Source organism: Mastomys coucha, unplaced genomic scaffold (genome assembly GCF_008632895.1).
Source record: "Mastomys coucha isolate ucsf_1 unplaced genomic scaffold, UCSF_Mcou_1 pScaffold22, whole genome shotgun sequence".
Lineage (NCBI taxonomy): Eukaryota > Metazoa > Chordata > Mammalia > Rodentia > Muridae > Mastomys > Mastomys coucha.
In genome coordinates, this window is record NW_022196905.1 from 140568129 (window position 1) to 140583249 (window position 15121).

Here is a 15121-nt window from a genome sequence, read left to right on the forward strand (position 1 = left end):
TACCTGCCTCTGCCTCCCAAGTGCTGGGACTAAAGGCGTGCACCACCACCGCCCGGCTCAACAAATATTTTTAAGATAAATATTTTATAGCCAGCAGGATGCCCAGAACACTTCCCAACCATTCTTCAAATCTTTGAAGTATGGGTTAAATTTTCTTAAAATTACATTTTCTGTTTTATGTTATGTGTGTTGGAGTGACTTGTGTGGTTCTATCAACTCAAAGTTTTATTATAAAATGTCAGGAACCATCATTATATCTTGAACCAGTTTGGCCTATAAATACAGAATAAATACAAGAAGTTCTGCCAAATCTGTAGTTTTCTGTGTTTTGCCTTCGAACACTGATGACCCCAGACCTGTAATATATTCTATTTTACATTTATTCCTTTATTTGTTAATATGTCTACTTGCATTTATCCATGAGGACAGAGGTTACTCCTTACAGGAATGCTCCTTTCCTAGGGAGCCAGTTCCCTCGGGCTATGGGGACTTACTTGGACCATCTTGTGAAACCGAACTCAGAAAATGATAAAAAAGAGACCACACTTTGGCTAAGTCTGCTTAATAGTATGTCTCTCTCTCTCCTTTAGTCCCAGTTTTAAGTTAAATCCAAAGTCTCTGTCTCTTTATTCTCAGATGGACTTCAGGACTTTCCCCTTAAAACCCCCAGTTCTACTGTGTTCTTTAAGTCATTTGGGCTACTTTAACAATTTAAATTTATATGTATACTTATAATCCACATTGGTATCATACATAATATAAAAACATAAGTATGTATAGGGAGCATAAATACATTGTGTTAGTTACTTTCCTGTTGCTTTAATAAAAGACATTGGCAAAAACATCTTAAGGGAAGCAGTGTTTGTTTATTTTGAGGTACCAGACCATCACAGCAGGGAAGTGTAGAGTAGTAGGAGCTATGTACAGTAAGAGTAAGAACTCACCTCTAGAGTCCTCAGTCTGTTTTTGTGAATTAAGTTACAGAGCTATCTCTCACAAAGGAGCCGTAAATGCTGCCTTGATGAAGATAAGAATCATCTTTAACCAACAGAGAGTGTCATTTATAAAACAGAAACCAACAGAGATTGTCATTTATAAAAACACTTTACAGTTGGGTTTGGCTCCCTGGAAAATGGGTTCATTACAAAAGCAGCTGGGTAACTCCCAAAAGGAAAGTGTGTGCTCTGTGGCCTGTGAATGCTTCAAAATCATCCCCAAGGTCCTGGTGGTGAATTTTGTAAGGTTATAAAAAGGTGGAAACTCACCTGAGTATGTTTAAAAACTGGGACCTTTGGACTAAATCACTACCATAGGAATATGGATGGCTTTGTCAAACAAGGGAAAGAGATTAGAACACAAAGACAACTAATGCTTCTTTCCTATAATGTTCTGTATTGTCTCAAAGACTGCTGGCCAGAAGACATGACCAGATGTAAACCCTTGAAGCTCAGAAGTATGAACTAAATAAACTATGATCCTTAGGAACTGTGTGCTAAAGCAAAACTTTGCTCATCAAGTTCTCCAGGCTCCAGTATTTTACTGCACAACACAAAACAAAGTAATACTGGTGATAACAGACATTAGCCTAACAGCATGCTCCTTGATAGACAGTATTTGGCCAGGCCTTCTTGCTTTATCGTCAGATCTATCACTGAAGATAACATTCCTAAAGTCCCTGGTCTGTACTGACTGACTGTTGGGTGTGACTAAGCCTCAGCAAGTCTTGCTCTAGACTGCAGTGCTTCAAGGCCCTCCCTCTTCAGTCTTTACTGATAGTAGTCTCTGAATTCCCCCTGTTCTTCCCACTTTTCTTGAATATTGGTGGTGGTGCTTTGCAAAGTGAGTGGATAGGAGTACCTTTCAGGCTGGGAGTGCAAGACTGGCTAAGGACGTCTCCTCCTCCCCTCTTTGGATTAGACAAGCTCTAACTACGTCACATAGGCCAGTCTCAGTTCTGCCCAGACTCTCTACTTCTGTTCTTGTATCCCCACATCCCCAGCCTGTAGGTTAGTAGGTTTTTATCTTTATTTTTTACAACTTTTTCTTTGAGCTGTAGATTTCCAGCAATGAAAGACTTTAGTGTATTAGAGGAATAAAGAAAACAGTAGCCAGGACACACTAAAAACACACAGGGTAGTAGGATAGTGGTGGTGGAAATGATTATATGAAAGTATTAGTCTTGGGGAAAACCTTGACATTTGAATTTTTGTCTGAGTGACCTTTATTATCTTAATCATGGATTATACTGTGAGAAATGAGGCAGGACCTTCACATGCTCAGCAGTTTTAATAAAAAGCTTTCCTAGTAATATTGATAGATGAAATCATTTATCAGTCTCTCCATACCAGAATATAAACTTTTAATATAATACATTTCCCAATTCAGCTCCTTAACCACTGGTACCACAAACAACCCATCCTGAGATCACCACCAGAAGCTGTGTTTTGTAATGCTAGGGGAGGGATTCTGGTCTGTCCTAGACAAGTGCTTTGCCAGGGAGCTATAGACTTGGCTTTCTTACTTAATTTTTAAATTATGACCCCTCACCAACCAACTCTGAATTTCCTAGTGTTTCTGGTGTCTATATAGGGCATAGTTTATCAGCACTAGTTTCTCCCTTTTTAGGAAGTAGAAGACTAGCAGGGATCAACAAACTTTCCCTGAAGAAAGCCAGAGAGTAAACATTTAGATTTGATGGGTCCCATGCAGTCTCTCTTTTGTGGGATGGGGGTGAGTAGGTGGGTATATTTTAAGCCGCTGTTTATAAATATAAAAACCTACATAGCTTGTGGACAGTATATTAATGGGTCATGGACTGAATTTAGCTCCTGAACTGCATTAACATTCTCTAGAGCAGCAGTTCTCAACCTTTGAGTGGGTGGGCAAAGCATCAAAGACCTGTTCACAGGTGCCTAAGACCATTGGCAAACACAGGTGTTTACATTATAATTCAGGTAAGTAGCAAAGGTACAGTTATGAAATAACAATGAAAATAATTTTATAGTTTGAGGTCACCACAACATGAGGAGCTGTGATAATAAAGGGCCTCAGCATTAGGAAGGGTGTCTCACTGAGAATGCTGACAACCCAATAGTTGGCTCAAGCCATAAAGCTGGCATGTCCCAGTTTAGCCCCAGAAGTGTCCTAGTGAGCCATGAATCAATAACAGTCAATATTGTTAGTCAATAACAGAAGCTTGGAAATGCTAATTCTGAAATCAGTGAAGGTAGTGGCAGCAGCAACAGGGTAAATCAACTTTATGACAGGGAGGGCCAGGCTTGAAAAAGGCAAATTTTCTTTCTTCTGTCATAGTCCTTCTGTATGTGTGCTAGGGTAGGTCTTTATATCAGTCAAGCAGTCAGGTCAGCTTCTACTCAGCATGCTGATTTGTGGCAAGTTGGTGTGAAAACCAACTGTCATGTTTCTTCCCCATGACATGTTTCAGCATGGATGGAAGCACAGGAGAGATAAAGTCATAGGATATTATATAAGGGAGGTTTCCTTGCTGAGTGAGTTTTCTTCAGTGAGCAACAAAGATTGTACAGTATGAATGACCTTGGCTTTTGAGACCTTTAAACCAGTCTTCAGAGATACCTTAGTGGTTAAGAGTGTTTACTGTTCTTCCAGGGGACCTGAATTCAGTTTCCAGAATCCACATCAGTCAGCTTACAACTGCCTGTAACTCTACCTCCACGGCATCTGATACCTTTTTTCTGGTCTAGGTGCTGACACCTGCACTCATGTGGCATATACTCATACATATACATAAGTAAAAATATAATTTTAAAAAGACCTTGAAATCAAACCAATAAAAGCCTCATTAGTTGGGTATATTCTGACTGCCTCAGAAGAAATGGGTGGTAGTTATTGGTCTCAGTGTTGTGAGACTTATGATTCTCATGAAGTAATGCCAAAACTTTTACAAAGGTCGGATCTCATGTATAAGTAGCTGGAAATTTTTATAATTAGATAAATTCAAGGCAGGAAGCTGCTAAATTCTCATTTTAAATGGGAAAAGATCTGTTCCTAGGAAAGAAGCTTGGGTATTTGGGGACTTGGTTAAGTTCTTTAATACCCACCTGTTACGGGAGAATGACAACCTTCTGCCTGAAGTGGAAACTTAAGGGTTCTTTGGAAAGTCAGTTGGATGGTGTTTTGCTGGGATAAACACGTTAGGGAATGTTTTCCTGAAGTAGACACAGGTGAAGGACTAAGGCAGACTTGTGAAGGAATGTTTCACTGAAGCAGACAGAGGACAGAGAATGCTCTGCTAAAGTAAGCACATGAAAGGACACATGATGGATTCTTTGCTAACAACATACATGTATTGGTCCACCTTACACTGCATAGTTGAGTTGCATTTGTCAGGACTCTAGAGAGAAAAACATGCCCAAAAACTTCTGGTGGTGCTCTGTAGTTTCTTGTTGCTTCTGTGGACTCAGGGTGATTGGCAGAGTGATGTCAGCTGAGGCAAGACATGTGGAGAACACATGATGTTTGGAGGGTATAAATTGGACTGGACAGACAGTGACGGAGGCTGAGCTAGGCTTGCTTATAGAGCTTGCTGTGCAACGCTTGTGGGTGTTGCATCTTTGATGATCTTTGCTTCCCTGAGAGGCACAGCCGAGAACTTGTGGCATTCCTCCTGTTCTCTCCTGCTGACTTGTGCCTAGGCTGCTGATTCGTGCTGCTATCCCAACTCTACTGATCTGGACTGTTGGTGTATCCGTGAAGTGTTTGTGAGTGGATTGAGCTGCCGCTGCTAACCTGTGAACTGAACTGCTGATTTCCAGATAGCATAGTTTGCTCCAAAGAACCTTTCTAAACAGGTCAACTTCTTCTGTATCTTTTCTTTCCCACTATCTCTGGTGGGTGATACGCTAAAAGGGAGGTTAAATCGTTAAAGAACCATCATTAAAAATAGGTTTTGAAAAACTTGAAGTTACATTTGCTTCAGATGGTCAGTGAATCTCTACCATTATCTCTTAGTTACAAGTACTGTGTGTGTGTGTGTGTGTGTGTGTGTGTATCCATCCTCAGATTGCTCTGTGTCTTCTCTGAGCCAGGGTAGGAAGGTACAGAGTGAGGGTTCGCTTTTTCGATTTTCTGACATTGTCATCTGATGGTTCACTAGAGTAGAAGCCAGGAGAATGGATCTGCTTCAGGATTTGCTGAAAACATGGAGGGTGCTTGAGGGAAACCTCAGCACAGAGGTGTCCTGAGAAACTGCTCATGTTCCCAAGGGAGAGCTCATCAAAAAACATAATCAGGAACATACATGCAGCCTTCAGCCTTCAGGAGAGGGTAAAGCTGGGATGATGTGTGCAGGTCAGGGGTGGTGCTTATTAGCCTGTAATCTCAGTACTTAGTAGTCTAGGGCAGGAGGATTGAGTTGAGGCCAGTCTGTACTCCACAGTGAGTTCTAGTACAGCATGAAAAAACAGTAAGGCCTGTCTCATAAACATAAGCAAAAGTGTGTTCTGTGTGGGGTCTCCAGGATAGCAGGGATATAGAGGCAGAGATGCAGTCTGTTTACAGCCCTGAGATCCTGCATCTGTCCCTCCTCGCCCTTCCATTGTCTGTACAGTCTTCCTGTAAACTTTTGCTTCTAGAATTCTGAGCAGGTGTTTGGATTTGGTCTTAACAAATCTGCAGTCATCTGTGGATCTTTTCCCCTCAGGACAAAGTTGCAGAGAAGAAGCTGCAACTACAACTTCTGACTTGATGAAAACTTCAGTGATGTGGAGAGGTTGCAGTAAGTTATCTTAGGCTACCTTTAGCCTTTGCCTCAGCCATTTATTGACCACCTCTGTATATAACTTCACAGATCCCTGGCTCCTACCAACCTCAGAATGTCTTCAGACAGCATCAGGTGTCTATAGCATAGATTTCCCCCACTTTGCACCAATGTATTTTAAAAGTGTCTTGATTTATGATTTAATTTATCTTGTTATGTACAACTTCATGGAACTGATTTGGAGTTGGTAACATAAGCCTGAGTTACCAGGCACAGTCACGAGTTGGGCTCCAGAATAAACAGCCTCTTTGAAATGAGAGTTGTGCTTTTAACCCCATGCTTCCTTTGGTTTCAGGAAATCAGATTGATTTAAATAAAGACATATCCATAAACAATTCAAATTAGGTATGATCTACTTATTGAATATGGGTGACCTTGGAGATTTTAAGGAAAGGTCACTAGAGGAACACTAGTAGAACATTTAAGATTTATTTATTTATTTACTTATTTATTTATTTTTATGTGTATGAGTACACTATAGCTGTCTTCAGATGCACCAGAAGAGGGCATCAGATCTCATTACAGATTGTTGTGAGCCACCATGTGGTTGCTGGGATCCGAACTCGGGACCTTCAGAAGAGCAGTCAGTGCTCTTACCCGCTGAGCCATCTCATCAGCCCTAGAGGAACATTTAAAGTAATGATTTGCTTTGCACTGTAGATGCTCCTTCCATTATTCAATTTATAACATCACAAAATATGAAAGATTATTACTCTGATAAGTTCTTGAGGGTAGTGAAATGAGGAATTGTGAGTAGTTTCCCCTATATCTTTTTAGCTAATCCAGAATACTGTTTGTCCTACTATCTTTCCAAGTATTTCTGTCAAGCAGCTGCCTGCTCTGTTTATGATGACTATGGTATAGGTATATAGCTGTTAGACTAATAAGACCATCAGTGGCTTACTCTGATATTTCCCAGAGAGGAGGCCCTGCTGGTGGTTTCGGGGAAAGGAGAGTAGTTTCCAGTCTGGATTTTGCTTGCATGTAGAATGCTGTATTCTTGACTTTAATTACGTCACAGAAAGTAATGAGAAAGCTTCTATCTGCTTCAGGAGCTTCTAAACACTATCTGAGGATGTTGTCAACATTGCCGTGGGACCCTCAATAAACTTGCCTTTCCTTGTGCAGCACTGACTTAGTATTGCTATTCATAAGAGGAGTGTGGATTTTGGCCTTTCAAAAGCTGCACACAAAATCTGTAGCTTTTCTCAATCTCTTTGATTTCCTAGAAAGTCCAAGATTTGTCAGGTTACCTGTGGGCTTTTCCTATTTTTTTTTAATTGATTTCTTATATTTAAGTTTTCTGTGCATGAACTAACTAATATAGATGTGGCAGCTATGGATTATATATTTCTAAAACATTGTTTAATTCTTTTTTAACAGATAAGAAAGTTGGGATCTAGAGAACAAAGCTGTATGTTGAGTTGGGCTTGCATGTGTGAGGAATAATCCTAGTGTCATTAGAGCTGATAGGTCTCTAGATTTCTACATAGAGCTTCGGTTCTAGACTACATCTGAGGACAGTCCTCAGTTTTTAATGATCTCACATAGTTTAGAATTAGTTCAGAACATGTATAAACTTTAAATTTTTGTAATATATGTACATATTTTATAGTAGTAAACAACTGCTATCTACATATATTTTATGCATTCATGGCATACCTAACATTTTCTTAATTTTTGTATTATTTCTAGGCTAATAGTTCATTTGCAACTTTTTCACACTCATGTAAATATTAAGAAAATTGTATAGTAATCGACCTGCAGAACTCAAACTCTGTTCAAGGGTTAGCTGTACTTAGAATGCTATACTAGCATTTATTTATAATTTGACTGCTTACAGTGGATCATTATTGAAACCAGTGAGTAAATCTTTTTAATCTCTCGTGAACCTTTTACTTTAAAAATGTATAGATAGTGGAACATGGTGGCACATACCTTGAATCTCAGGTGACAGAGGCAGGTAGATTTCTGTGATTTAAAGCCAGCCTAGTCTATAAGTCAAGCTCAGGCTAGCCAAGATTGCCAAGTGAGATCCTGTCTCAAAGGTAAGTCCAAAGGCAAGAGAGTTTCAGTTGAGGGATTGCCTAGATCAGATTGATGTGTAGCTGTGTCTGCAGTAAGCTGTCTGAATTATAATGTTGGAAGCCTGAGCAGGTGGTCCTGGGTTCTGTGAGAAAGCTAGCTAAGGTCTGGAGACATGGCTCAGCAGATAAAAGCACTGCTGCTCATTTTTTAAGATTTTTTTTTTAATTAGATGTTTTCTTTATTTACAATATCCCCTTCCCCAGGTTCCCCTCCAAAAATAAAAATAAAAATAAAATAAAATAAACAAAAACTAAAACCCCTGTTCCCTTTAACTATCTGGGAGCCTCAGAGCTCCCAGGGACTAAAACACAAACCAAAGAGCAGCATATGTATAGCAGAGGATGGCCAAGTCGGTCATCAATGGGAGGAGAGGCCTTTGACCCTGTGAAGGTTCTATGCTCCAGTGTAGGGGAATGCCAGCGCTGCTGCTCTTACAGAGGACCTGAGTTCAGTTCCCAGCACTCAGTGGAACTCATAATTCCAACTCCAGGACTATGATGCCTTCTTCTGGCCTCCATGGGCACTTGTATGTGTGCACATTCTTACGTACACAGACACATACATAAAAATCTTTTAAAAAGCAGCAGCAGCAGTAGCAACAGCTAGCTAGCCAAGGATGAGCCTCTGAGTGAGTGAGTGGGTGGGTGAGTGAGCCAGCAAGCAGCAATTCTCCATGGTTTCTGGTTCACATTCCTGCTTGAGTTTCTGCCCTTTGAAGTGACGGGCTGCATCCTGTAAGCTGAAATAAACCTTTTCTTCTCCTTAAGTTGCTTTTGGTCATAGAATTTGTCACAGTACCCACAATGAAGCTAGAATAAGATATTAAGAAGGCGAATGAGCAAGTCTTTTGAGTTTAGTATTTCCATGCCTTCCACACTATTTGTCTTTGGAGGGTTCAAGTCAGAGATGTTAATCTTCTTTCTACTTTGGACAGAGCAGAATGTATTATATAACATTAATCAGTTACACCCCCCCCCATATAAATGAGTTTAGTAGACTTCTTCGTGTGTTTATTTTTATTTCTTTACTTATTTCAGACCCTGAAAAACCACTAGGGCTTAGTATAAAAGTACAGTTATCCTTAATATCTTTCTTATATGATGAGACCTGTGGAACTTTTACTATGAAGTATGTTGTAAAATCCTTTATCATAAAGCTGTTTCCCTATGGGAAATAGTGTCATAGTTGAATAATTGAAATTTGTTTACCTGAGGATTTGGTATAAATACGCTGTAAAAGAAAAGAATAAAGCAATGTGAGTTTTAATAATAACTTAAAAGAATGAAGCATTAAGTGACCTTAACTGGTTTTATAAGGGTTGAGTCAGCCAGCCCCTCACTGTACTCCCCTCTGGATTTCCTGTTATGTTGTGAGCCTGTCATCAGTTTAATAGAAGTCATGAAAGTCATCAAAGTGGCATTCCTCAACTATTCTGTTTCTTGATCTTCTTCGGGATCCTCAGTAGTATCCAGGAAAATAAAGGGTATCAAAGTCCCCAAGCCCTGAGCCATTCCCCCAGCTAGTCTTCTGAGAAGTCTTTGCTTAGGTGTTTTGTCAGAGTAACCCTTGAATTACGTCTCTGGTTTATACTTGACCTGTCGTAGCACTCCCGTTGTGTTATGGCAGATTGGTTACTTAAGACATAGAGCGCTGGTATTTCTCCAGTTTTTATAGCACAGTTCTTGATACATAAAACTTAGGAATAGGTGCTAAGACTCTGGAAGGTACTTGAGTATTGTTTTGTTTTAAAATGACAACATTTTGTACTTTAATGATGTATGTGAACTTCTCTGATGCATTGACATCTAAACTGGTTTTAGAAACTGTCTTAGTTAGGGTTTCCATTGCTGCGACAAAACACCATGACCAGAAAGCAAGTTGGGAAGAAAAGGGTTTGTTTGGCTTGCACTTCATATTGCTGTTCATCATATGAGGAAGTCAGGACAAGAACTCAAACAGGAGGCAGGCAGCGGTGGTACACGCCTTTAATCCCAGCACTTGCGGGGCAGAGGCAGGTGGATTTCTGAGTTCAAGGCCAGCCTGGTCTACAGAGTGAGTTCCAGAACAGCCAGGGCTACACAGAGAAATCCTGTCCTGGGGTGTCGGGTGGGGGGTGGGGGGGACTCAAACAGGGCGGGAACCTGGAGGCCTGGAGGCAGGAGCTGATGCAGAGGGATGCTGCTTTACTGGCTTGCTTCCCATGGCTTGCTCAGGGTTTCTTACAGAACCCAGGACCACCCGTGATGGGTTCTTATAGAACTCTCCTCCATCAATCATTAATTAAGAAAATGCCTTACAGCCTAGTCTCATAGAGGCATTTTTTCAGTTAAGGTTCCCTTCTTTCAGATAACTCTAGTTTGTGTGTCAAGTTGACATAAGACTAGCTAGCACAGAAACCAAGCTTAATTTCAGAAGGAAATTTGTCCTTAGGAGTCTAGAGCAGGATGTCTGACGCTGTGTCCTCCACAACTAATTGGAGTCTTGGACAAGGCTGCACATTCTATTGGTGGGCACATTCTGGTGGTTAACTGCCCTCCCTGGATAACTGCCCTGACCTGCATTTGATAATTTTCCTGTCTGACAACAGCATTAAACACAAGGTTTCAATTTTTTATAGTACTCTATTAAGTGCATGCAAACATAGAGTAACCTGTATATTAAAATAACTTTGTTTTTACAGGAAGGACGATAAAGACTACGCTTTAAAACAAATAGAAGGAACTGGAATTTCTATGTCGGCATGCAGAGAGATAGCAGTAAGTGAAGCTCTTGTCGTTACCACATCAGCTGATGTAGGAGGGTCAACTGTGTAGGTCTCTGCTGTTTTTGCCATCATATGAATTGAAAGCCAATAATAAGTATTTCCAGAAAATGCATTTTTTCAAAAAGGAGAAGTGAAGGTGGCTTGAAGTTCTTGCAGAGTATACATTTCTTTATTTGGAATAAATATCACTAAGAGCTCCTGTTGTCATTTCATTCTTGTTAATGAGTATCAGCTATTATATAAACTTAACAGTTCTATATGGCTGGAGTTAGTGTCTTTATTTATGCCAGTTAAAAAATGAGATTCTATTTGATTATCATGATGTTTGTTCACTTTTCTTTTGGAAGCACAGCTTTCCATATTGTAACTAGAATCTCCTTACTCCAAAGGAAGTATTCTCACATTAATACATTGTTAGTAATTATGCATAAACTAAACATTGTGTCCTTGAGACTGACTTGAGTTTTATAAAGCTATGGCTCTGGGCTGTTGAGATCGCTCTATAGGAAAAGGTGCTGCTGCCAAGGCCCGGCCTGAGTTCAGCCTCTAGACCCGTGTGCTAAAATGAGGAGACCAACTCCCACTAGTGTCCTGACCTTTACAACTTCTTTACAACTAAAGAAAAGTGATTCAAATCTATGTTTCCTAACTCTATAATCAGACCTTCATGGGTACACGGTCTCTGCCTGTGTACTCCTTTAGTCTTCTTGTCTATATGTAAATGTGACTTCTAGAACCTAGAAGTATTAATTTAAATAATCACATTCATTTATCAGATTCACACTAATGAGCCTTCAAAGGACAGCCATTTGTTGACAGGACATTAAAGTAGGAAAAATGAAGATTCATAAATTTGGGTCTCTGTTTGAGTATTTTTATAGTACTGGTAAGAGAGACTCATGAGTCTTTTGTTTTGGTTTGGTTTTTTGTTTTGGTTTGGTTTTTTGTTTTGGTTTTTTAGAGACAGGGTTTCTCTGTGTAGCCCAGGCTGTCCTGGAACTCACTCTGTAGACCAGGCTGGCCTCAAACTCAGAAATCCGCCTGCCTCTGCCTCCCAAGTGCTGGGATTAAAGGCATGTGCCACCACTGCCTGGCGAGACTCATGAATCTTAACAGTACAAATTAGTGTCTCATACTGTGTATGCTAGACATATTTTTTGGAAAGGGAAAGAGTGCTTGCTTATTGGGTAGAGAGTTGGCAAGAGATGGAAGACATGCGTAAGAACCACCTCCATGGTGTGTGTCTTCAGCCGTAAGACTCAGCCATTTAGTTCTCTTCAGCAACCCAGAGCAATGGCAATAGCCTGCATTATTTTGGATGGGCTGCCACACCTGGCACTGGAAAGAATCCACTCAATAGGTCTTGATCCATTAGATTGAGTTTACACAACACACACATACACACCTTCACACATATATTCATGAATAGTATTTTATCATAGATGACAATTTAATTTGTACACAATTATGTATTTTAAGAAATACATCTGAGTGTCATGAACATAATATTTTAAATGAGACATTGAAATTTTGTTAGTAAACACAGGAATTGATTTGAGACTATTTAATTTGACTTTATTGCTTATCCAAAGTCCAAAGGTTGTGGGCAAATGCTAATAACTTTTAATTGTATATGCTTTTTTAAATAACATTCTCAGGTTTGGTTAATCTTTCCCTCTAATGTCCTGCTGCTGTGAATGGCAGTAGATGATGGTGTAGACCAGCCAAAAGGGCTTTTTCCAAAAATATACAGATGGCCACATCACTGTGGAGCACAGAGGGGCTCCCAAGTGACTACCGATCTCTGGGACACCTCAGCAAGCCAACAAGAGACCTAGAAATGGCAGAAACTATATACAAACTCCAGGCACCAACCAAGCCTTTGCCTAGCTAGTGCCTAACTGTGGAAGAACAGAGGCACTGTAAGCTAACCTTGACTCACAAGGGCAGAGGCAAGTGTCCACATAAGTGACCTTCATACTGATGTGGTTCGGAGAACCTCTGAGAGAACAAGACTGGTGAAATGGACATAGAATAGTGGAGGAATACGGGGGAGACCAAAACAGATCTCCTGCCAGTTCACCATGGGGCAGTTAGCAAGTGGATCATGTGCGGTTTGGAGACTCACCTGATAGCAGTAAAGCATCTGCATCCCTTTGTTTCCCTAATTGTGTTCATTCATTCGATCCAAAGCTGCCTCTAAGCCTCCAAGCTTCTGTGAGATGCATTTCAGTTAACTAGCCTTCACACTCTTGACTCCTGAGATAAGATTTTTATACATCAGGGATGGTTCATCAAATTCTATTCTACATATACAGGTCAGTCTTAAACTGAAATTCATCAAACCTTGCTTTGTGATGTTAGAAGTCAGGCTACTTATGACTGTTGCTGGGATCAAAGTGACTGGAAGGGACAAAGGGGGAGCTTTTAGAGTGCTGATAACGTTTTGGGTCTTTTTTTTGCTCTGGTTTGGTTCCAAGGGAACCAAATGTGAAATTTCATTGGATTTGGCATTTGTGGTTCTTGTATTTATTTGTTCCATGGCATGAGCATGGTCAGTCAGAGGACAGCTTGTAGGAATGGCTTCTCTCCTCCTCCTCTGTGGGACCCACGGATCAAATTCAGGTTGGCAATAAGTGCCTTTAACCTTATACTGTATAACCTTAACTGTATAACTGAACTATCTCATGGCCATGCAAAATTTATTATTTTTTATTACTTTTTAAAAATACACTTACAATTAAATAAAAAAAATTACATTAGAATTAACCAGATCCAAAATCTATACAACTTAATGAACTTAAAATGGCTACAAAATGCTTTTGTAAATTGATTGGATTTTGGATCAAGCCTTTACAGTGTTTGTCTAACCTACCTATCACGGTATTCTACATTTTAACTTGGGCAGGGATTTTTAGTTTAATGTAATACATTTACAACTTTTTTCTTTTATGGCTGTTTTCTCTGTTTGGGTAAAGAAATCTTCATCAGTTCATGGGTTCAAGAACTGTGTAAGCATAAGTCTGTTTGTTTCTAGACTGTGTCTGCACCATTGACCTTCTCTAGTCTGCCACTAAGACCAGACTTACGGACTCAGTGTCTGTCATGCAGGGGAAGCTACTAGCTTTACCTCTTGCTGAGATTATTTGGGCTATTTAAGGTCCTTTGTGGTATTGTGTGGGGTTGTCTGGTTGTTTGGTTAGCTAGTCAATTTTAATTTCTAACGAGTGCTTTCTATGACTTAGATCAATAATTCATAAGTTGAGAAAGTTGATAATCATAATATTGTAACTTTGAAGTTAATAGAAAGGCATACTTTTTATTTTACAAGATTTTTTTTCAATATTTTATTTTTACAGACATTAGTGTAAAGACTACATTATCTCATTAATTTTATCCTTCATGAATGAATTTTAAAAACATGAAACATACTTTTCATATTGAAGTAGAATTATTTTAAATTTCAACTTTTGGGGATTTTTTTTGTGCTATATTCTAAAATAGAATTACTTTTCTTCATTATATTTTATATTGTAATCCTGAGCCCTTTCTCAATGGTTCCTTCAGGCTTTCTAGTCTACTTTCTTCCATCTTTATGCTTTGGTTTTCCTTTTCCTGTCCTGAAGCACAGACTAGGCTAGCACAGCAGTGGGTGAGGGATGAAGAGGTGGCTTATATTTGGAGTGATGTTAGCTCTGGACTTTATATGGCTGCCATCAGTTAGCCTAGAAAGTTTAAAGTTTTAAAACAAGTTTTCAGAAGAATTTCTCATTGTCATTTCTGTTTCATCACATGTTTTCTTTTATGTATATTACATGAGCATATTGTTTCTTTGGTCAAATTACTAAATTGCATTAATTTCCTAGAATTTATTGCTTGCCTTCCTGATACAGCTTGTGTTTGCTTTGCTTATACATTGATGGGTTTGACTAGTATATACATCATTAAGGATTTTTAAATCTGTCTTTCTGTCATATTATGAATCTGAAATTCCTATAACTTTACTTATAAAGTAAAACCTTTATTTTTCATCTTGTATTTTCTGATATTAGTACATAATTGATATTTTCCCTTAAGCACTTAGCAGAATTCACCCACCAGTGTATTTCCTTAATAGGGTTCTTTAGATAGTATGCTTTTGTTTGATATGTTTCATGTAATTTGCCCATTTTAGCTAAGTTGTTGAGTTTAGTAGTCTAGAACTGCTGCTTACCAGTGCTGTCTGTGGACTCCTGAGTGTGTGCTTCCACCACTCTTCCTCTTACCTCTTTTCTTCTACTTTGGGCTTGTGTTTCTCCATTTTACTAAATGGAACCTTGGTTCATTGGCTTGGAATCTATTCTTTCCTACTACAAGTATTTACAATTATAATTCCCTGTAACCTGTGCTTTACTTTCATGCCACAAGTTTTGTGATGCTTTATTTTTTTATTATAGTACAGGGTTTTTTTTTTTTTTTTTTTTTTTTTTTTT

At 39.3% G+C, this 15121-nt stretch overlaps 1 protein-coding gene across 10 annotated transcripts in view; it reads left to right on the plus strand.

The window, feature by feature from the left end:
• The window catches only part of Cdk8 (cyclin dependent kinase 8), a 71248-nt gene that overhangs the window by 18741 nt on the left and 37386 nt on the right, over window positions 1-15121 (plus strand). For 7 of the 10 annotated variants that reach the window (XM_031338742.1, XM_031338737.1, XM_031338734.1 and 4 more), the window contains exon 2: window positions 10566-10641. In XM_031338742.1, coding sequence (XP_031194602.1) covers window positions 10618-10641 — 24 coding nt within the window. In that variant the 5' untranslated portion in view covers window positions 10566-10617. Of the gene's footprint in view, window positions 1-5680; window positions 5756-7492; window positions 7660-10268; window positions 10486-10565; window positions 10642-15121 lie in introns of those variants that run through there. The other 3 variants (XM_031338739.1, XM_031338741.1, XM_031338740.1) reach the window with 3 other exon arrangements.